This window comes from Gorilla gorilla, chromosome 7 (genome assembly GCF_029281585.2).
Source record: "Gorilla gorilla gorilla isolate KB3781 chromosome 7, NHGRI_mGorGor1-v2.1_pri, whole genome shotgun sequence".
Classification (NCBI taxonomy): Eukaryota; Metazoa; Chordata; class Mammalia; order Primates; family Hominidae; genus Gorilla; species Gorilla gorilla.
The window spans coordinates 27,912,871-27,936,037 of NC_073231.2; the positions used below are offsets into that span (position 1 = coordinate 27,912,871).

General features: G+C 48.6%; 1 protein-coding gene across 1 annotated transcript; it reads right to left on the reverse strand.

The window, feature by feature from the left end:
- Window positions 1-13,978: 13,978 nt before the first annotated feature.
- Window positions 13,979-18,950, reverse strand: NKX2-6 (NK2 homeobox 6). The gene is made up of 2 exons (XM_004046787.4): window positions 18,519-18,950; window positions 13,979-15,321 (listed from the first exon to the last, which is right to left on the reverse strand). Exons 1-2 carry the CDS (start codon window positions 18,790-18,792, stop codon window positions 14,690-14,692), a joined length of 906 nt encoding a protein of 301 aa, XP_004046835.4. The 5' UTR covers window positions 18,793-18,950; the 3' UTR covers window positions 13,979-14,689.
- Between the last annotated feature and the right edge of the window lie 4,217 nt (window positions 18,951-23,167).

A 23,167-nucleotide genomic window follows, 5' to 3' on the forward strand; every position in this document is an offset into this window, starting at 1 on the left:
CCATCTAAGAGCTAGGAGGGACCTCAGGATTATCTAAGAAAATGTCTTGCTTTTCTAGGAAGGAGCCTTAAGTTTACAGAGATGACAAGAACTATAACAAAGTTGAGTCCCTAAACCTCTAGGCTCATGGATGTCTCCACTGCATCACCCTCCATCCTTCCACCCACCCCACCTGCCTCCACTGCTACCCTCCAGGGTAGGAAGTACAACCAGAGCCCATAGAATTGGCCCCTATATATGTGTTTGAAAATGTATCTGGGGTTTGTTTTAATCAGGTATGGTAAGACACACAGACCCAGAAGTGACTAACATGAAGGAAGAAGGTGTTATTTATTTATTTATTTATTTATTTATTTATTTATTTATTTTGAGACAGAGCTTTACTCTTGTTGCCCAGTCTGGAGTGCAATGGAGCAATCTTGGCTCACTGCAACCTTCACCTCCCAGGTTCAAGCGATTCTCTTGCCTCAGCCTCCTGAGTAGCTGAGATTACAGGCACATGCCACCCCACCTAGCTAATTTTTTTGTATTTTTAGTTCCCCATGCTGGCCAGGCTGGTCTCCAACTCCTGACCTCAAATAATCCGTCTGCCTCGGCCTCCCTAAGTGCTGAGATTACAGGCATGAGCCACCGCACCCAGCCTGGAAGAAAGGTTTATACTCACATACCCTAGAAGCAGGGGCACAGACTTCAGGGCCACTCAGGGAAACGCCAGGGTCAGTTGGGACATAGAGGGGACTTTATGGTGGTTTTAATGGAAAGGAATGGGTTAGGCGAGCAGACAGCTACACAGATTTAGGATTGGATAGTTAGTCACAATCCTCAGCTTCCCTGTCCTCCCTCCCCTTCCTTATTGACATTCTCCCCTGCCTCTCCCGACTGGTTTGTCACTGTTCCCACTCGTGTTATGCTCAGTTCTATCAGTCCTAGGCCTTTTTGCAAGCTGCATGTACATTTCCTGTCTCTTGTTTATATTCACTGGTTCAATTTCCACCCAAAAGGCTTTGTAGCCCTCTCCAGCCTTCATTGATGGCTCTGTGGCTCATTTGGGCACATAATCTTATATTGCTTTAGAGTATTTAATCTTTTGATGCTCACCAGTTGTCTCAGTCTGTTTGTGCTGCTGTAACAAAATACCATAGACTAGGTAATTGATCAAGAGCAGACATTTATTTTCTCACAGTTCTGGAGGCTGTGAAGTCCAAGATGAAGGTGCCAGCAGGTTCGGTTGTCTGGTGAGGGCTGCTCTCTGCTTCCAAGGTGGTTCTTTATGTTGAAGGCTCCAGAGGGGAGGAATGCTGTGTCCTCACATGGCAAGAGTCTGAACCCTTTGTAAAGCCACTTTCATAAGAGCCTTAATCCCATTCATGAGGGAGGAGCCCTCATGACCTAATCACCTCTTAAAGCCCCATCTCTTAATACCATCACCTTGGCCATGAAATTTCAACGCCTGAATTTTGGAGGGGACACATTCAAACCATAGCACCAGTTTTCTTGTAAACCTTATTGAGGCCTAGGGTTGTGTTTCGGCTTCTCTTCCTGCCCCACACCAGGACAGGGGAGAGAAGACTGACACCTGTTGAATGCTCACTCTAGGCTCACCACAGTGAGTCTATGGCTCACCACAGACATTCGATAAGCACTACAACCCACTGGGGACTGTTTTGTGCAGAGAAGGAAGCTCAGACATGAAGGTAACATGCCCAGGTTCTCACTGTTAACCCAGGTTGTCCTGGCTTCAAAGCCCGTGCCTTCCCCGTGACCCCATGCACTGGGCACATAGCAGGTGTTCCATAAACACCTGTCGACCTGGCTGTTTGGAAATGGCTTTGAGAACAGATCAGGCTTTTTGACAGCCTGGGTTTCATTGTTTGGGTTGACACTGGGAAAAGAGAAAGTATGCGTCAGTTTCATAGAATGAGGAAGGCAGCCGAGACTGTGGACGACTTCCCGAGGGTTGCAGCGGTCGTCCACAGCTTCTCCAAAATTCCTAGCTTAGTTGACCCTATTTCCTGGCTTACTTCTCTTTTTCTTTTCCCAAGGGAGCCCAATAGCAGGGCCATTGAAGAATGGAACCAGAGGCAAATGACACTGCCCTCAGGCCACTTCCTTTCCTAAGTGGTTCCCCAGCAGCCCCTCCCCACTGGTCTTGCTCTGGGCCCTACATTTTTCCCTGTGGCATTTGGTTAAGATTATTGTCATGTGTTAATATGAAAATGTGATGTGAGTTTGGTGGCACATTAAGTGATTCTCCACCGTTTTCACAGTGGCATGAATTAGTCTGACCTTTATTTTCCAGCTGGTGGTTGGCAGAGGGCAGAGCTGCAGGTTATGAGAGACCTGGCACAAGAGGGGAGGGTAAAGAGACCAACTGCTGGGGCAGCACTTACACACATTGAAGATCTTGTTAAAATGTAGATTCTGAGGCCAGTCGTGATGTCTCACACCTGTAATCTCAGCACTTTAGGAGGCTGAGGCAGGTGGATCGCTTGAGATCAGCCTGGGCAACATGGCGATACTCCATCTCTACAAAAAACACAAAAAATTAGCTGGGCGTGGTGGCATATACCTGTAGTCTCAGATACTCAGGAGGCTGAGAGGGTAGGATCGCTTGAGCCTGGGAGGCAGAGGTTGCAGTGCAATCACGTCTCTGCACTCCAGCAAAAAAAAAAAAAAAAAAAAAAAAGTAGATTCTGCTTCGGTAGATCTGGGAGGACCCTAAGATTGTGCTTCTGAAAAACTCTCAAGTGATGCCTGTGCTACTGGTCCAGCAAACCCTCTCTCTCTTGAGTAGTGAGAGCTGAGGGCTCTGAGTGGCTCAGCCAGGGAGGGAAGGGGGGCTTTATGAGGAGGAGGCAGAGGCCACTGTAGGTTCATGCAATGGTCTCCATCGTTCCTCTTGGGAACTCCAGACCTCATGAGTTTCTGTGCTCTTTATCTCTTGCTCATACCCATTCAGGCTTCCTATCTCATACCTGCCAAAAGTCCTCTTCCCTTGCATCCCAGAACCCTTAAAAAATATCTGACCTTGCCACTCTGTAGCTGTGTGTGCAAGCTCTCCCTGCAGGGCTTTCTGTAAGGCCAAGGCATGAAGGTTTGGGAAACGTTTGCAGCAGATAATAGCTCAACCTCATTACACCCCTTATCAATGCTATGGCCCAAGGGATCACCAGGGGGGATTTACTGGGCAATAGGAATCCAAGAGTATTTTGCTAACAGTGCCCTGGTCACCTTTCCTCACCCCTCCATGGCTGCCGGCTTCTGGAGAGCCCCAGGCTGCAGGGCTGAGTCTGCAGAAGTTTCCCTGCCCTCTCACTGGGTGGCCTTGGTCCTTCCGAGCCTGTTCAACAGCTTAAGGAAGACCCTTGCCTGGGAGATACATCGGGTGTTGTTTGTCTAAGGGAGGAGGCTCTGACCTTCCCACCCTGAGCTGCCTGCCAGAGCAATTTGAGACCCTCCCTCTGCCACTCCCTGCCGCACAGTGCCCACCATAAAGTGAAACAGGTTCTTGTAGCCTCCTGGTGCCCCAACATGATGCCTTCCCAGGTGGATGATCATCTGAGAAGGTGATGGAGCCCATTTCCAGGCACAGGGTGGGTGCAGATCCCTGTGGTGAGGGGCTGTAGGCTAGGCTTCTGCTTGGCTCTCCAGAGGATTCTACTGATCCTTGAGAGTGGACAGGACCTGGGGGACTGGAGAGGCTGCCTCACAAAGCAAACGGCTTTTTCCCTGGACTTCTGACTGCGGCTCCTCTGATGGACACTTTCCTGAAAATTATTTGGAAAAGCACAATGGTGGACCACTGGGTGGGGAGGAATTTGCTCAGCTGGGAGTTCCTATTTGGCCTGAGGCAAGTCCCATCCCTGTTGCTCCCAGGAAGAGAGACAGGCAAGACCCTCCTGGTGTTTTCACAGCTCATAAGGGAAATGGCCACCTCAGGCATGTGGGGAAGGAAGGACAGATGCCCGAGACCACCCTGCAGCAGCGCCCTGATGCCTGAAATGCTTTGGGCATGGACAGAGCCTTTCATCCATTCATATATTTATCCAGGCTCCCTTCCCCTCTCGAGGGGCTGGGGGAGGAAAGAAGGAGATAGGGAACAAGCTGGAAGGCATGGAAGCAGGGAATGGCAGAGAGAGGAGAATGTCCAGGAACAGGAGACATTGCAGCATTCCCATTTAAACATCCACAGAACTGCATGATAAAGGCCTTAGGTATCGTTGTAGTAGTGGAGAAACTGAGGTTCAGATAATCTAAATGACTCACCAAAAATTACATGTCAGTGACCAAGTCAGAACTTCGACCTATGTCTCTCAATGTGTAGGTCAGTTTTAATTCGATCTCCTAAAAAATAGGATTTTTTTTATGCTAACATGTTTTAAACAATGAAAAAAGTGGAGGTAATTGCTATAATTTGATTTATCTCGTGTACTTTAAAAAAAAAGAAAAACAATGTCACAGGCACAGTCAAAGCCCCTTTCCAGTGTTTTACTTCTATGACATGGCAATGGAAATGTAAAGGACTTAAAAAAAAATCTCATTCAGATACTCTCCCTTCAAAGCCAGCAGTTAAGCCTGGGCAACATGGTGAAACCTCATCTCTACCAAAAGTACGAAAAAATTAGCCAGGTGTGGTGCTGCATGCCTGTGGTCCCAGCTACTGGGAGAAGGGGGATGTGTGTGGCGGGGAGGCTGAAGTGGGAGGGTTGCTTGAGTCTGGGAAGCAGAGGTTGCAGTGAGATGAGGACATTAATGCATTGTAAAGCATCCCACTGATCTCATAGCCACCAGCATCACCAATTTTATCATTAATATTTGACACACTGAAAAACCATTGCCAACAGCTGCTATCCTTGGAGCCCTTAATCTATTGATTCAATGTCTCCAGTTCATCCCCAACTGTCAACATCCAAATAGGAAGGTAAAGGGCTTGACCTGAAAAAAGAAACCTGAATCATTGCTCAAAGTCAAATACAAAGGCTTGGAGTGGAGTCCCAAGGAGTTTGGGGGGAATTTCCTCTTTCCCACAGTGGGAAACTGGAGGCAATGGTGTCCCCTGGTGGGCAGTTTAAGTTCTGCAAGCAATGGCTGCTGGTTGCTCCACAGGTGTTACTCTAGCACAGATGTTCTTGAAGTTATATGCAACACTCATATGTAATGAGTCGTTTGTAGATTCTGAATGCAGACATCCCTGGATAGAGATCAGATCCCCATGGGCATCGCTGAGATCTTAGCCTTCTGAAATATCTGAAGGTGCTTTTTGGGCCAGACACTTTCCCTCCGAGTCACTCCCTCTGAGGCTGGGAAGAAAATAGCAGGATCAAAAAAACACCACAATCAGAAGGCAGATGCTGGGTGCTGAATCATTAGCAAATATAGCTGTATGTTAAAGAATAGGAGCAGCAAATTGTAATGAGTGCCAGAAGGCAACAGAATATAACGGAAAGCAAGTGGACTTTGGAGGCTCAGCTTCTACCTCTACCTTTAGTGATGGTGATTCTGCATAAGTTCCCTAATCCTTCTGGTGTTTAGTTTCCTAATTTGGGAGTTTATTGGGCTTCACTGGATTTTAGAATGTAGAGAGTGATTATGGTGATTAAATACTATGAAGCATGTCAAAAACTCAGCACTCGGTATGGGTTTGAACATTCATTATTTTTACCTCCCTCTGCTCCTCCAATGGTTCGACTCAACTATATACCATTATACAAACATTCATGATACTCTCACTGTCTGTATTGCCTTGCTCTGGGCAAGGAAGTGCAAGAAGGGAGAGGTGAATAGAGAGCTGACTAGGGGTGGTGAGAATGTGGAGCAGCCAGAGTTTTCAGACACTCCAAGTGGGAATATAAATTAACACAACTCCTCTGGATAAATAGATCTACTAAATCTGGCCATATGTCTATCCCATGACTCAGAATTTCCACACCTAGTATATACCCATCAGAAATGTGCTCATATGTTCACCAGAAGACATGCACAAGAATATTTGGCCAGGTGCCGTGGCTCACGCCTGCAATCCCAGCACTTTGGGAGGCCAAGGTGGGCAGATCACCTGAGGTCGGGAGTTTGAGACTGGCCTGACCAACATGGGGAAGCCCCGTATCCACTAAAAATAAAAAAATAGCCGGGGGTGGTGATGCATGCCTGTAATCCCAGCTACTCGGGAGGCTGAGGCAGCAGAATCGCTTGAAACCAGGAGGTGGAGGTTGCGGTGAGCCAAGATGGTGCCATTGCACTCCAGCCTGGGCAATAAGAGTGAAACTCTGTCTCAGAAAAAAAAAAAAAAAAAAAAAAGAATGTTCATAGCAGCACTAATAAGAATAGCTCCAAATTGGAAACAGCCCAAATGCCCATCCATCGCGGAATAGATACATCCATTGTGGCATCCTCTTCATACAATGAAAACCAAACAGCAATAAGAGTGAATGAACTGTAGCCACCTGCAGCAACATGGATGAAACTCACACACATCATGTTAAGCAAAGGAAACCAGACAAAAAGAGTATAAACCATATGATTCAACTTATGTTTACTTTTGCCTTTTTCAAAAACAGGCAAAATTAATCTATGATGTTAAAAGTCAAGATAGTAGTTTCCTTTGGGTGGTGCTGACCATAAAAAGAGTACATGAGAGTTTCTGTGGGGGAGGATATTAATGTTCTGTTTCATGATCTGGGTGCTGATTATATGGGAAGTTCACTTTATTAAATTTTATCTGGCTGTACATTTATTATTTATACAATTTTCTCTACATATGCTATACTTCAAGAAAAATGTATATACATAAAGAAAATTGGCTAAAACTGATTTCTTCAATTAAGTGGCTTATGGTTTTACTGGAGAGCAATTAGGGAAACAGCCAACTGCAATCCAAGGGTGAACTATGTGCTACAACAGGGAACAAACCATGAGCTGTGACAGCTCAGAGCACCCTGACCAGAGTCCTTGACTGGGCAACTCAGAGGACTTCCTTAGGGGTGGCATTGAACTGGGCATGAAAGACCAAAAGAAGAAGACATACCTTATGTGTTTTGGAGAGCCAGAGGTTTGCTGACTGCAAGCAGAAAGCATGCAGAACAATTTGGCAGGGAATGAGACTGGAAATGTAGGGAAGAGAAAGATTATTGAAACTTGTGTGTCTGGTTGAAGAATGCAGACTACATTTGAAAGTCTTTTCATCAAGAAACATAACTTTTAAAAAATCTCTGTAGAAGCATGAGGAGTGGCTTGGAGAGAAAAAGGAATGGCTTGGCATCCAGGGATGCCAGTTAGGAGAAATTGCGCATGGTCAGGTGGGAGATAGTAACCTGGGGACCTAGCCTTCTTCTATCTTGTTGCTCTCTTATAATCTAAGATAGCTGCTACTGCTCTCACCATTTCATCTGTATTCCAGCCAGCAGCAGGAAAAGAAGGAAAGTGGAGCCTGTGTCGTGGAGAGTGCCCCCCTCACATCTGCTTACATCCTTTTGGCTAGGATGTAATTATTTGGCTACCCCTCACTGCAGAAAGAGTCACGGAAATATAATCCTTAGCTGGGAGACTGTGTGCTTAACTAAAACTCTGGGGTTCAATTACTAAAGAGGAAAGAGGGAAAATGGACATTGGATGACAGCCAGGTTGCCTCTCATCATAAGCATCTTTTGGACAGGAATCACAATGCAGATATTCAATTAATTGAATGAATGATTGACCACAGTCAGAATAAATAGTTCCCTTCTGTGTGCTCCCATGCGATAATGCACCTCTTCTAGTTTTCCATGTGGTATAATTAGCTGTAGAGGTGATGTTTCACCTGCCAGTTTATAATCTTCTTGAGAATAGCACTAAACGTTCTTTGCATCCATGGGTCTCTCTTGCTCTCTATGCTCCCTCTTCTCAGTGCATAGAAGAGTACTTTGCCCTAAGTAATAGTTCTCTTGTAAATATTTTTTAATGATACTGATCTTATATTCACCCACAGTGCTTTTTTTGTTATACTTGCTAATAAAAGTTAAGTTGATCTACAGAAGAATGGTTGGAAGAAGGAAACCAAGAATTTCCTTTTTCTCCATAGCCATAAATCCTGGCTGACAGAAATTCTTAGGGTCCCTGTTATCAGGGGTCAGACAATCCCTGCCAAGAGCTGGGTCCCTATCCGCACAGAGAAGGGATTTCTTCCAGAGGATCTGACTGCTCAGGAGCCAGCTCAGAGCCTAAATGTTTAATGAAGACTTTGTGAGTTCATACAAAAAGGCCAACTAGCAGCCATTCACTCATTTGATCAATCAACAAATGGTATGGGGCCCCTCCACTATGCTGGGCACAGGGCAAGCTGGAAATACATAAGGCAGATTGACTGCTTAAAAAGAACAAACAACTGATTGTTTAAAAAGGACAACAAATATGGAGAGTCACTGAATTGTCGTGGAGACATCTGGGGTACTCCAGGATCTCATGCCGGAGGCATCTGACCCAATTGGGGCATTAAGACAGGCTCTCTACCAGGAATGTCCAGGCGAGACACCAGAGGGCTCTGCGATGGCCTGGATACGGGAGCTGTGCAAGTAAAAGATCCCCTTTGGACCACTGAAGTCCTCACTTAGGATTTCAATCCTGCGCCCTCAAATTTCAGGCATTTAAACTGGACTGGCGATGGGAGTAAGCAGGAGTCACTGTTGCATGAATGGGAAGGAGGCAGACTTAACTGAGGCCAGCTTACAAGGACAGTCCCACAGGGAGAGAGTCCAAAGCACTCTGAGGTTTGTGCTCAGGGCTGCTGGGCATATCTTTGCTTTTCTTACAGTGGAATCTGGACTATGTCACTAAGACCACATCTTTCGTTTGGATTGTGTGGGGGTTGCTAGACAGTCTAAACAGAGGGTCAGGGAGGAAGGCAGATGGACTTCCCAGGAAGCCCTCTCCCCACTGTGGGGGGAGGTGGAACTGAGGAGGAGAAACAGTCAGGGGAATGCTCCCCACTCTGAAGAGCTGGCCATTTAAAAGCTTGAATCAGTGTCCCCAGGGCTTCGAGGCACAGAGGAAAATGTGGACCAAACCAGGCAAGGGGAATGCAGAAGCCAGGGTCTTCGCACGTTGTTTACTCACAGGCATCGGAAGATGCAGTTGTATCTCTCCCTTCCCTCCCCACCCTTTCTGGCATCTTGCTTCATAGCTCTCTCCTCTTCATGCTTTCCAAAGGCCTCCTACCTCTCATGCATTTTTCACTCGGCACAGAAAGAAAGTGTCACTCAATAGTCCTGTGATTTGTATGAAGACAAGAATGCCTTGTGGAGTATTCAGTGGAAGGATCCGAGGGGCAAAAGGACAGGGAGCCCAGGGTCTATTCCCAGTTCCATCACTAACTCACAGTGTTGCTGTCACCTTTCTGACCCTTAGACTCTGACTCTGGATGGGAGTAGTAATATATTCTGCCTTGTATGGATGGTAAGTACAGAATAAAATCATACAATAGTTCAAAGGATATGCCAATGCAAGGCTGTTATTTGTTATATAAAATATAAATCTATCAGAGGATGGATGCTTGCCAGCAAGTCACAAAAGTGCACGACAGCCCAGGACATATTCCAGCTATGGAATCCAGCTGTACCTGTGAGACAGGGTACCACTAACAGAAATCTGTTACTATCTGCAGTTGGAAACTCCCTACATTTTCAATAAATACATACATTGAGGTATAGGCATTTAATGGAACACAGAGTAGCAATGAAAAGGAGCTAACAGAAGCTGTACACAACAGCGTGAACAAATCTCACAAACATCAAATTAAATAAAAGAAGCAAGTCATGAAATAATACATACACAGCTGGGTGCAGTCACTCCTGCCTGTAATCCCATCACTTTGGGAGGCTGAGGCAGGAGGATCGCTTGATGCCAGGAGTTCCAGATCAGTCTAGGTGATATAGCCAGTCTCTGTCTCTAAAAAAAAATTTAATTTTTCAAAAATTAGTCAGGTGCAGTGGTGTGTGCCTGTAGTCCCAGGTACCTGGGAGACTGAGGCAGGAAGATCTCTTGAGCCCAGGAGTTCAAGGCTGCAGTGAGCTATGATTATACCACTGTACTCCAACCAGAGTGAGATCCTGTCTCAAATAAAAAAAAAAAAGGAAAAAGGAAAAAGGATATATGTAGTATGATTCTACCTATAGAACACTCAAAATCCAGCAAAATTAAACCACATTTGTTAAGAGATGTGTCCATATGGGTAAATACAAAAAGAGAAGACTTGTAAATCCATAAAGAGAAGCCTGTTCATTATTTATTACTATTAAAGAGAAGTCACAGTAGCTGGTACCTCCTTTGAGAGGAGGAGGGGGAAAGGGTTGGCATTCTAGGAGGGGTGTGGGAAGAAGGGCTGCTGGGGAGCTGGCATCCCATGTTTCTTGCTTTGAGTGGGACTTCCATCTGTGCTCACTTTACAGGTATTCTTTAAACTGTACATATGTTTTATGTAGTCTTCTGGGTCCATGATCTATCTCATAATTTTAAAAAATTAAAGGCATCTGAAATCAATAGGGAGCCACCCCAGGTTAGCATAGTAGCCTCAGAGATCCATCTCCTCAATTGTATAGGTGCAGAGAATGAAGTCCAGAGAGGTTAGGAGGCTTACTCAAGGTCACAGAGCATGTTCTTAGTGGAACTGGGACTAGAATGAAAGTACTCCAAACTCAGGTTCCTCTACTTCCTCTATGTCTCTGGACTCTTCATTAGGGGAAGGGAAGGGAAGGGAGGAGCACAGCTTTTAAGCCTGAGAATTCCCTCGTTTTGTGAAAAAGAAAAAGGGCCAGTTGGCGAGCCAATAAAATAATAAAGAGCTGGCAGAAACATTGAGGGTTGTAAACACTTTTCAAATGGAATTTTAAAAGATTTAAATATGCCTTCCTCAAATCATAATAATGATTTCGTTAATCATAATAATGACAACATTACGAAAAATAAATACCAGGAATCTGGCAAGTCTGTGATTTAGAATTAGACTCCATCTAACTTGCAGATGGTATCAGGATGGAGCTGGCTTGGAGTGGGGCTGGGATGGGAAAGGAAAGACAGGGAGCCAGGAAGTCTGCAACTTTATTGACTTATCCACCTGGCCTAGGTGAGACCCCTAGCCCTGGGACAGTCAGGAAAGGAACCTCTGCTATCTCTCTGAGAGCTTTTTTGTTTTGTTTAGAGGTCAATTACTTCCCATTTGGGGAACTTGTGAACATTAAGAGGTGACCGGAGTGAATGATGGAGATAAGAGGCTGATTGCTTACAGAGCGGCTCCCTGGTAAAAGCTCTGCAGAGGATAAGCAGTTGTCGGTAAGAGACACACAAAAAGGGGCAGCTTTCAGTGCAGAGGAGAGATTACGGAGACGGAAGACAGGCAGCTGGGGGTGGGCTTGATGAGCTGGGAGAGTGATGCGTTTTAAAGTGATCTTGACAGGCAGAGAGTGGGGAGATGGGGGAAGAGAATTTTTCCTTCACTCTCCTTTCCTTTAGGAATGAAATCTTTGATGTCATGTGAATCTCAAACTTCCTTGCTGTGGTCTGAAGGAAAAGCCATGTGGATTGCACATGGACAAGGTTTTTGTTATAGTTTTTTTTTTTTTTTGCCAGCCAGATATAGATGCCCCAGCAATCTAGGGAGCATGACAAAAATGTGGCAGGCAAATGGAGCATCTAAAGGATCTTGGGTGTGCATGTAACTGACACCCCTTCCCACCTCCCAAACCCCTTCAGCCAACCGAGTGCAGTTTACAAAGTCCCAGAAGCTAACTTGAATTGTATCTCAAACTACTACAAAATATAGCTCTGGCTTTGGCATATACCCATTTCTTTTCTCCATTCCAAAGTCCTAGAGCTTTCCCAGAACCTCTCCCAGTAAACAGTGTCATTCCCCTGCTAATCACCAGGATTAACCCCCATCCTCCATGTAGCCTTCTCTAAGCACCCCAGCTTGGGCTGGATTTTCTTTCTCTCTAGAGTGAGCTTAATGTCTGTCCGATTTGACATGCAGCATATACCACCTTGTATTTTAAGACACCTTCCTCATGTTGGTCTTTGCTTTCCCAATTAGAAAATACATTCCTTAAGGGTGGCAGCCAAATCTTATTTTTTTCTTATGTCCCTACCAGGAATGTTCAGCAATGCTTGAGTTCCTGATGATTAAACTGAGCCCCTTTCTTTCCCCCTTCACTGTGAGCCTTGACCCAACCATCCCTGATCTTCCTGTACCTCTTCCTGTGGTCACAAAGGTGTAGAGAAGGCATGGGAGTCTTTCACTTGCCCTAACTCTAGAGACAAGGTTATTCAAAACATCACATATCTAGTAACTGCTTCTTCTGCTACTATTCTGTGTTAGAAGAGGGTGAGAGGATGAAGGAAATAACATTTATTAATTTCCTACTCTGTGCCAAGTACTTCTCAATCCATACTACAGTGACCTATATTTCTGGGGTAGGGAATTTACCCGGAGGATTTTAAACAAATTAACATATAGCATTTTAGAATCTGATAATAGAAGGTTTAATAAACCTCACTTAACTATTGGGGGCTGGGCAGATTATATATAACTCAGTGGCAGCGTTGGACTGCAGCTCACCTGTCATGGGTCTAAGGCTGGTGTCCAAGGGTGAAACCTCTCCTCTTGTAAGGAATGACCTCCCAAGTGAAAGGAGAGTGGTGGCACTCTATGACAATTCTCTCATGGTGGAGATTTTCAGTGTAATCTCCACCTTTTTTCTCAGTTTTGTTGACCAAGTTGACTCACCAATATTCCCACATTTAAAATAGGCATATCCACTTTTTAATCCCAGGGCACAACACTATAATTGGAAGATACTGTGAAGTGTTTCTGAACACACTTTTATTGGCAGTGAACATGGAGAAATAAGGGCTGGGCTTGGCTCGGTGACTCACACCTGTAATCCCAACACTTTGAGAAGCTGAGGCGGGAGGATCGCTTGAGCCAGCCTGGGCATCACAGGGAGACCTTCTCTATATACAAAATTAAAAAAATTAGCTGAGTGTGGTGGCATGCACCTATAGTCCCAGCTGCTTGAAAGGCTGAGGTGGGAAGATGGTTCAAGCTTGGGAGGTGTAAGCTACAGTGAGCTAGGATTGGACCATGCCATTACACTCCAGCCTGGGCAATACAGCAGGCTCAATAAATAAATAAATACCCCAGCCCAATAAATAAATAAACAAAAAAAAGAAATAAAAGAGAGAAGTGGCAAAAATCCAAAGGAGAGAAAATGTAAGAAAATGATAGTAAAAAAATTAACCACCACTTTTTTTTTTTTAAGCTTAAACATATACACTCTAAGGGATGAAAGCTATTAACAGTCAGGTATAGTTTACATACCCTTAAGCAGTCTGCTTCTCACTTTAGTAAAACAACCAGGCCATATTAGAAATGAGAAAATTCAGGGGTATTACATTTGAATTAAATATGGGAATTTATCAAATATGAGAATTTAACGTTCAAGAAGTCAGTAGTCCTGCGGGATGAATAATTAGAATTTTCATTATCTAAAAATGCAATCCAAGGGGAGAAAAAAAAGCCATGTTTTCCTACTAAATTTTCTATAATATCTGTCTTGGCAAACACACGTTTTCTATTTGATCCCATGTCCCTATGAGTAAAATGAGTTTGTTTTCATTCTTGAATTTGCATGACCTCAGATACGTTAGGGGTGAGATGTCAAAATGTCACAATTTTAGAAAGCCTAAAGGTCAGGCTTTCTACCCATCTTTTTAGGACTTTGGGGCACTTGATCTTTTCCTGGCTCAAAACTTAGAAACTGCTGATGCTCCAAAGAAAACCTACAAAGAGGGCGAGAGGAGTGTTAGGGAAGAAATTAGGAAACCTACCTCCAAGACTGAATTGGTTTTGTTCTCCTAGCACTTCCGGGCTTCATTTTTACTTTAACTCGAAATTGTTTCAAGGTAATGGCGAATATATGTTCTAACGGCCTACACACACTCAACCACATGCACACCTATGTAGTATATTTATTGGGGGTGCTGTGCTGTACAAAGAGATGAAATGCACAACAGTGAAAGGGACCGGAATGTAGAGCCTACTTCCAGGAGAGCAGTCGTGGCCAGAAAAGAGCGCTCCTCTGGATTAACGGAGTCCCCAGGGGCGCGGCCTTACGGGGATGTTTAAGTCCCAAAGGAAGAGGCTCAAAGCAGGTTACTCTTCGTGAACTTCCCGGATCCTCAAGTTCCCAGCTCTTCAGCCCCCTTTCCGCCCTCCGGTCCTCTTCTCTTTCTTCCCCAACAGCTGTCATTAATTGGAGGATGGTAGGCCCGCTAGATCACCATCTCCATTCACCCCCGATGCCCCGGGGCTGCTGCGTACAGATGCAAGAGCCTCTCGGGCCTCTGGGGTTGAAGCCCCAAAAGTCACGCGCCTTAGTACTGCTCCCACACCCCAAACTGCCAGCCAGCCTTGGTGTTCTTCAGTCCCTGTGTTGCTTGGTGGGTGACGGGTGGAGGGGTCGCCTTTTGGGGGAAGAACGTCCCAGGCGGGGCCTTTAACTGGGTGACTGTGGTGCAGATCGCAGTTTCAGAGATCCCTCCGGAAAGAAGCGCCGTTGGGTAGCAGCTTCCTTCCAGCGCCGCGTCCCCTCCTTGTCACGACCTGCGGGCGGAGGGGAAGGGAACGAGCATCTGGCCCTGGTGGGCAGAGTCAAGCCGAGGAGCCTCACCAGGCCCTGACACCCTGCAGCGTGGCTGCCAGATGGCCCTGCGGGGTGGCATTCTGGCCACCGTGTCCGAAGCCCGCGCTGGCCAGTGGTGTGTGTGGCGCAGGACCCGAGGGCGCGCCCGCGTAGCAGGTGCCGTAGCCTGCGCCGTAGGGTGCTCCGGTGTAGCCTCCGTAGCAAGAGTAGGGCGACACTGCTGCACCGTAGGGGCTGGGGAAGGCAGGTGCGCCGGGCCCGGGGCCCAGGCAGGGCTTGCCATCGCGCACCAGGACGGGCACCGCCACTCGGCGCGGCGTTAGAGTGTGGCCGGCCAGTTCCAGCGACTTGTCCTGGCGCTGTCTCTTGCATTTGTAGCGTCGGTTCTGGAACCAGATCTTGACCTGCGTGGACGTGAGCTGCAGCGCGCTGGCCAGGTGCTCGCGCTCGGGCGCTGACAGGTACCGCTGCTGCTTGAAGCGCCGCTCCAGGGCCAGCACCTGCGCCTGCGAAAAGAGCACGCGCGGCTTCCGTCGTTGCCGCGCCTTGGGCTGCTCCGAGCTGCCACGCCGCACGCTGTCGCCGCTGTTGCCAACGCCGCGCTCTGGCACCCTGGTCCCGCCGCCGAGGGGCGAGGCCGCGCTCAGGCCGGGCTCTAAAAGCACAGGAAGGGACACATCAGCGCCCAGCCTAAGGCTCACCTGAGCAGTTCCTGCTTAGTTTTCAAGACTTTCCTCTCTCTGGCAGCCTTCACTCTGCGCAGGCCCCTCCTCCCTACTGCCCCCGAACCCTGTCCCAGGACGAACCCTGTCCCAGGACTGTCTCCATGTTTTTTCCCTCCAAGCTCTGTCACTTTTATATGTTACTGCTGGAACATAAATTGTGACACCCTATGGTCCCTGGTATGTGCGTCCTTTTCCTAAAGGTAGACTCTAGATAAAGAGTTAAGGCAGCTCCATTTGCTTCTTAGAATGTGTGTGCATGGGCCGGGCGCAGTGGCTCACGCCTGTAATCCCAGCACTTTGGGAGGCCGAGACGGACGGATCACGAGGTCAGGAGATCGAGACCATCCTGGCTAACACGATGAAACCCCGTCTCCACTAAAAATACAAAAAATTAGCCGGGCGAGGTGGCATGTACCTGTAGTCCCAGCTCCTCGGGAGGCTGAGGCAGGAGAATGGCGTGAACCCGGGAGGCGGAGCTTGCAGTGAGTCGAGATCGCGCCACTGCACTCCAGCCTGGGTGACAGAGCGAGACTCCGTCTCAAAAAACAAACAAACAAACAAACAAAAAAACAAAAAATCTGTGTGTGCATGGGAAACCTTCGCCGTGAGGAACAAGTGTGAGTGGAGGTGTCTATCAGATTGAGGAGACTTTGGACCCTCCTTGGAAGTAGAGAAAGAAGGAGAAGAAAGAGGAAGAGGAGGAGGAAGAGGAGGAGGAGGAGAAGAAGAAGAAGAAGGAAAGGAAGGAAAAACAGAGAGAAGCCCGGGTGTCAAGAAGGCGCAAACTCGGTGACAGGCTCTCAGGAGGCTCCTGTCTGCCTCATTTTCCTTCGCAGCCCCAAGCGCACTGCAGGGAACTTGGCTGTAAGTCCAGGAACGGGAGCCTTGAGTGTCTCCTACCTTCACCCCACTTTTGTGCACACTCTTGTCTTTTTGACGCAGCGCTCCACCAACACCACGGATGCATCCCAGCTTTCTTGGATATGATGCTTTGTAATCCAAATTAACAATATATGATGAAAACAAAATATTTATTGGCTCCTGACTTTTGGCTCAGAAACTGAGGTTCTCTTTGAGAGATACATAAAGTTGAGGTCCACATTTGGCTTCTTAAAAAGTAGCCTCTCCCTCCTTTGGGGTCTTTGTGGCAAGCAGGTGGTGTGGGCTTCACCCTGAAGTCTTCCTTTCACCCAGGGCGACCCCTACAGCTGAGACTGTGCCCACCAAGATGCAGCGTTTTCCTCCCTTCTCACTTCTCTCCTGTCTGGGCTTAAACCCCGTTTTACCCCAAGGGTGGATAGAAGGGACATGCTGAGTTTTCATGGGATCTCACGCCAGGAGAAAATCAGGAGCATGGAGGGGGTGCAAGTTCATGGAAAGACGGGACAGGACTCTAAATGAGCCAGTGCGATTGGAACCAGACTTCTAATACCCAAGGCACTGGCACAATCTCCTGGTGGGGATGGAGCTGTTTGGTATTTAAAGTTTGAGGACAGAACAACTTCCTTCAGAGACGTCTGTGCTCAGATAAACTGAGGCCATCTCCACTTGCAAAGAGGAAAAATCCTGAGGAGGGTTTGTTTTCTTAGCACATCGAAAGGTAACAACTGACCTTCAGCCAGGCTGCAGAGCAAGGAGGACCCCATTTCAAAGTCACAGATCATGCAGGCCCTGGAGCTGCACAGCACCGCAGGGTGGGCCAGCACCCTGCGCCCTTCTGTTCACAATCCTGGAGTTCTTGAGGGCAAGGTGGTTAGCTGCGATGGAGGAAGGCATGAAGCCCACCGAAGGTGTCTTCCCTGTCCGGATCGCTACCGCGGCCTTGGGCTCAGTTCCTGGAGCCGGCCTCGGGTCCCTCCTCGGCGGCGTCCACTGCTGCCGCAGAAGAGACGCTCCCAGGATTTGGTTTCCAGTGGGAGAAGGAAGGCGCCGCAAATACCATCGGCTGCGAGGCGACTGTGGTGGTCGAAGGAACGTGATCCTTTGTCAGCGGAGCCGAAGTGATCGCCGAGTTGGCTGAGCAGCGCGGAGGGAGTTTAGAATCCGCTGCAGAAAACCTACCAGCTTCTTCGCGGACACAGCAGGTAATGTTCTTAGGCTTCTGGAGTTAGTGAGCAGCCGGCCTGCAGGCCGGTAAATAACTCCGATCTAGCCCCTTGATTTATTTCTTTCGTTCGCGCCTTGAATGGAGGCGCCATGGCACAGTCTGGCAGAGGAGGCCTGCCCTGCCGGGCGCTACTCAGGGCCCCTGCGTTGAGAATGCCGAGTGAGGTGCTGAGGTTTGGAGAGAAAAAAGTGGCGTTTTCATTCCTTGAAATGTCGGGGCTCTCCAACCGAAGCCTCCGGATCGACGCAACACAACTCCCCGCCAGCCCCTTCCCTTCCAGCGGGCTGGACACAGGTGCGTGGGCCTCGCAGCCCGGCGCGCACCGTTGCGCCTTTGGATACATGCGACAGGACTCGGCCAGAACCTTGTCCCAGGGCAGAGAAAACCCTGGCAGCCTTTAACGTTCTCCCTGACGCGGAGAATCCTGCGCCAACGGGGCCTTCCACTTCGGGAGACTCAATCGCCACCCGGTCCCCAACTTTCGTCTTCCAGAAGAAAAATCCATGAGGAGGAATGGGGGGTCCCCCGACCAGACCAGCAAGAAAGGGCCCAGTTAGGAGTGACCTCAGCGCCACGAGGGTTCCACTGCTTTGATGGCCACACGCTTTTGCAAACGGTTTGGGGGTGGAGAGACACCAGATGATGGTAGGGAAGGGCGGTGGTGACTGGCACGGCTAAGACACTGCGGAGGGTTTCGCTGTGGAGATGAGAAGGTGGAGGTTCTGGGCACTGTGGCTGCGAGTGTGAGCGATGCGTTCGTGGGAATCAGAGGAGCGGATTTGGGAAAAGTGAATCCGTGAGATTCAGGGCCTTAATTTCGTTAGGGGTGTGTGAAGCACACTGGGTGTCAGGAGAGGATGGGAATGGGATTCGAGAGGCCTTTTTTTTGGACTCCTCGAGAGAAAATGGAGAGAGTCTCGAACCCAGGAGACAGGAGGCGTATTTTCCCCATGCACCCATGGATGACGCCCCCGCCCCCACATTCCCCCAGCAGGAGGCAAGACCTGAGTGCTTACTCACGTGGCTCCCCCATCCGTTCAGCGTCCATCTCCAAGACTGCCTCACAGGGACCCCCAGGAGGCTCCGAACCGTCCAGCTTTCTGTCACCGCCGCCGCCACCAGCGTTGTGAACCTCTGACCCTCGCGGCTCTGCGTCCATTCTCAGGTACTGAAAGTTTTCCGGGCTCTTCCGCACCCGCGGATGTGGCGAAGCCGCGGGGCAGCTCCGCTCGCGCTCCAGTCGCAGGATGTCCTTGACCGAGAAGGGGGTGGAGGTGACGGGGCTCAGCAGCATCCCGAAGGCGGATGGGGCGGGGCCGAGGAGGTCCGGGTGAGGAGCGGCACCCTGAACTTCCCGTCTTGTCGCTGCAGGCCCCGCAGTCAGACCCAAGCTCTGGGACAGACGCCCAGCGTCCCAGACAGCGCCTTCCTCTGGGCCATGCTGGTGGGCCCGGGTCCAGGGCCGGGTGACGAGACCGTAGCCCCCCATTGGTTCTCGCAGAAACCACGTGCTAGCTCTGCACCTTCCTCCCCCAGCGCTTTCTTCCCGCGCCCGTCTAATCCTCTCCAGTCCCCAGTCGCCTTCCTGGGAGGTTTGGTTCGTATTGACGGTTCTCAAAGCAAAGAAAACGTGGAGAGACAGTGCTGCGCGCGGCTTGGATCTCCGTCAATACGGTACTAGCGGGAGCTTCCGAGGTCAACCTAGGGTCCACGGGGACCCTCCTAGTGGACATGCGGGGATTGGAGGTGGAGTCCTTGCTGTGCAACCCGATCCGGTCCATCCAGCCTGGTCTTAGCTCAACTCTGCATTCTTATGGCGGAGGAAAGCTAAGATAGAGACAGCTGGGACCCGCGGGATTTGAGGTGCGCGCTGGGATCTTACGTGCACAGAGGCCGGACCGCAGAGTAGAAGTGAGTCTTGACCCGCCAGGGCCTATACTGAGATGGAAACCTCTCTCTTTGAACAGAATCCAGGTCTGCGGAGTCCCGACCCGCCACTTCCTAGGAGCAGCTTCTCAGCCCCAGGACCGAGGAATGGGTGTGGGGGCTGCATGTGGGGAGCCCTCGACCTCTTAAAGGGCTCCGCGAATGGTGGGGGAGACTGGAAGGCAATCTCTGCGGCCCGCGCAAAGTGGTCAGAGGCGGGAGTGGGGGTGGGGGGGGGGGGTGGGCTTCCGTCGCCCTTGGCGTCCCCACGTTCCTTTTCTTCCTCTCCTTTATCCTCCTTAAAGCGGATTGCCTGGAGCGTGCCAGCTTGTGTGCGCGTATAAATGCGGCGCCCACCGAAGGGCTGGGAAGATTTGACTCGCATTAGATCTCCAGAAAAGGCCCTTGGTTACGGCGGGCACCGAGTAAATGGCGCAGTGTGGCACAAAGGTTACCAACACGGAGATAGCGCCAACAGATCCAGCCCCTGCTGTTACTACTCCTGGATCAGGGAAACGTTATTTGGTGTCAGCAGTTCCAGCACTGAAGCGAAGAGGGTTTAAAAATTGTGTTTTAATCACAATGGGATCTCATTAGAGTTCTTTTGGGGATTTCAGATCAAATGTTTCTTTTTGTTTTTCTTTCCTTCCTTTCCCTCCCTCCCTCCCTCCTTTTTCTTTCTTTCTCTTTCTTCTTCTTCTTCTTTTTTTTTTTTTGTTACAGGGTCTCTCTCTGTCTCACAGGCTGGAATGCAGTGGCCGGATCATGGCTCGCTGCAGCCTCGACCCGGACTCAGTGATCCTCCCACCTCAGCCTCCTGAGTAGCTGGGACCACAGATGCAGCCACTAAGCCTGGCTATTTATTTATTTATTTATTTATTTATTTATTTATTTATTTATTGCTTGTAGAGCCGGGGTTTCGCCATGTTGCTTAGGCTGGTCTTGAACTCCTGGGCTCAAGCAATGTGCCCATCTCGGCCTCCCAAAGTGCTGGGATTACAGGTGTGAGCCACCGCGCAGGCCTCAAATGCTTCTTAAACCTACTTACGTGAATTCAATGTTACAACAGCTGTTTGAATATGATTATCTCCTGAAATTCAGATAAACCCAACTCATCTCCCCAGGCTAATGGATGCAAAATTGCACACAAAGATTTATGCAAAATTTCAGCACATTTGATCATTCAGCTACAAAGTAATGATTTCCTATACATGGTAACATTTAATCTTCACATCAAAGCTATACCCAAATATTTCCAGCTGCTGCTGCTGCTGCTTCTTCCTCTTCCTCCTCCTCCTCTTCTTCTTCTTTTCTTCCTCCTCTTCTTCTTCTTCTTCTTCTTCTTCTTCTTCTTCTTCTTCTTCTTCTTCTTCTTCTTCTTCTTCTTCTTCTTCTTCTTCTTCTTCTTCTTCTTCTTCTTCTCTTCTCCTTCTCCTTCTCCTTCTCCTCCTTCTCCTTCTCCTTCTCCTTCTCCTTCTCCTTCTCCTTCTCCTTCTCCTTCTCCTTCTCCTTCTCCTTCTCCTTCTCCTTCTTCTTCTTCTTCTTCTTCTTCTTTTTTTGTTTAGCGAGGAGTCCAGATCAGAGAGGTGGCCCAGATAGTTCACCAAATGGCAAGACCAGACTAGCCTCTAAACCGAGACAATTTACCCTGTCTTTCTTTCTTTTTGAAATATACATCCTTTGCTCTTAGAGATCTCAAAATCTTCTGATGACCCATACATTTATTTGAATTTTTGTTTCCTGATAAAAGTCATCATGCACACCTTGGAAAAAGTGAAGAAAAGTTAAAAGAAAATATCCACCCAGAGACAACATTTTAGTGGACCTTCTTCTCTTTATTTCTGTATATATGAGCTCATAGGGTATATATGTTTGTATATGTTTAAATTTACATCATAAGCATGCCCAGTTCATCTTTAGAAACAAATATAATTTAAAATAGGAATCTAATATTTCATGTTATGGATAGACCATAGTAGACTGTGTTTGTATTTTTAGATAATATCTTTTTTTCCCGTCACTGTAAGTAAGACTTTATTTTGTGCCTTTAATTTTCATCCTTGTCAATACTTTCTATTATTTTCTCAGGATACATATGTAGAAGAAACATCAATGAGTCAAATATTTTAATGCTCATAAGACATGCCATTCCAAGGCTTCCTAGAAAAACAGTATTATCGTATTTTTTTTCCCGGAGGTGCAGGCGAGTGCCTGGTCTGCGGGTGTTTACAATCATCACCGGGCACCCACAAGAGACCCTGAACTTAGAATATTTCCGCGGTAGGAATTCCGCCTCGTCCTTCCAGGGGATACTGACGACTGGGTTCTCGCCTTCCAAGTGCTGGAGGGGGGAAGTAGGGCGACCCGGGGTAGAAACCTAACGCCAGAAACCTTCCAGCGCCTTATCAGTTGGTGGAATTTTCGTGGCAGACAGTCGCACTCTACCTAAGTCGTAGAAGAAAGGACACCTTGTGGGGGACTTGGCGTCGGAAGCCTTGAGTTCAAATCGTAGCCCTAGGTCCCCAGCCTTGCCCTTCCTGGCTTGCTGCTAGGATCAAATGAGATTTTTGTACGTGAAAATGCTTTCTAACGCCTCTCGAGGGGTGGAAACGTCTCCATTTGACCGGAGTCCGGGTCTGCGGAGCATTTACCCGCCGCTTTCCAAGAGCAGGCTCCCCAGCATAGCGAGTCCTTGTTATGGAAAGGGTCGTTTCGGCTCAGGATGCGCGCTCCCTTCGCAGACCTGGGGATAGGGGTCCCTGTCGCGCTCGCCCCACCCCTGCAGGCAGCAAGGCCGTCCTTCTGCAGCACCGCGCCACGCGGCGGGAATTCGCAGTGTCCTGCGTTCTGGTTTCGGCTTCTTCGCTCGCTTGGGTCTCTCTCGGTCACCTCTCGGAGGGGCCTGGAGTCCCTCCTCCCTCCTCCTACTTCAGCGCCAGGAACACTGAAAGCCGCCCGCCTGCCGAGAGTGGAACCGGTACCTCGAATCTCGCCCATTCCGGGTCAATTGGAGGCGCATTGGCGGCTGCCTCGCAGTGCAACAGAGGGTCGAGCGACAGGCCACCTGCCTAAGCGCTGGCGCCCAGGAGAGCCGGGGAGGAAACTAGGAGGGGCGGCGAGAGCAGAAAAGCCAGAGAGTCCAGAGACTCTTAGGCAGCTCTCCGTGCAGCCCCAACAGCGTGGTGCCGGGAGGTGTGTGTGTGTGTGTGTGTCCCTTACTCAGGAATGGAGACATCGTGATCACCTCTTTTCTTAGGTGAGATGGAGACGGCCGTGCTAGGGGTGTGATTGATCCGCTTTGCTTCACTCAGGTCCGCAGAGTGTTTTAAGCGCCTACCATGGGTCAGCTCTGCCCAAGCTCTGGGAATACTGAGAAAATGAGAGGTCTCAGCCTTCTTATCCGAACTTGCATTCTTGCATAGAAGACAGACTTTTAAATGATTCCCATACATTGTGTTACCTTGCACAATCAGACGGAATTTGTACACTATATTTATTGATTTTTTTTTTTTTTGGAGACGGAGTTTCGCTCTTTTGCCCAGGCTGGAGTGCAGTGGCATGATCTCGGCTCACTGCAACCTCCGCCTTTTCGGTTTCAAGCAATTCTCCTGCCTCAGCCTCCCGAGTAGCTGGGATTACAGGTGCCCGCCATCACGCCCGGCTAATTTTTGTGTTTTTAGTAGAGACCGGGTTTCACCATGTTGGCCAGGCTAGTCTCGAACTCCTAACCTCGTGATCTACCC

What these genes read in the sequence shown, in the direction of transcription:
- NKX2-6 (XM_004046787.4), bottom strand. Translation starts at nt 18,792, where the DNA reads ATGCTGCTGAGCCCCGTCACCTCCACCCCCTTCTCGGTCAAGGACATC. An exon ending in TGAACGGATGGGGGAGCCAC is followed by an intron (nt 15,322 to 18,518) that starts GTGAGTAAGCAC and finishes CTGTGCTTTTAG; the next exon opens with AGCCCGGCCTGAGCGCGGCC.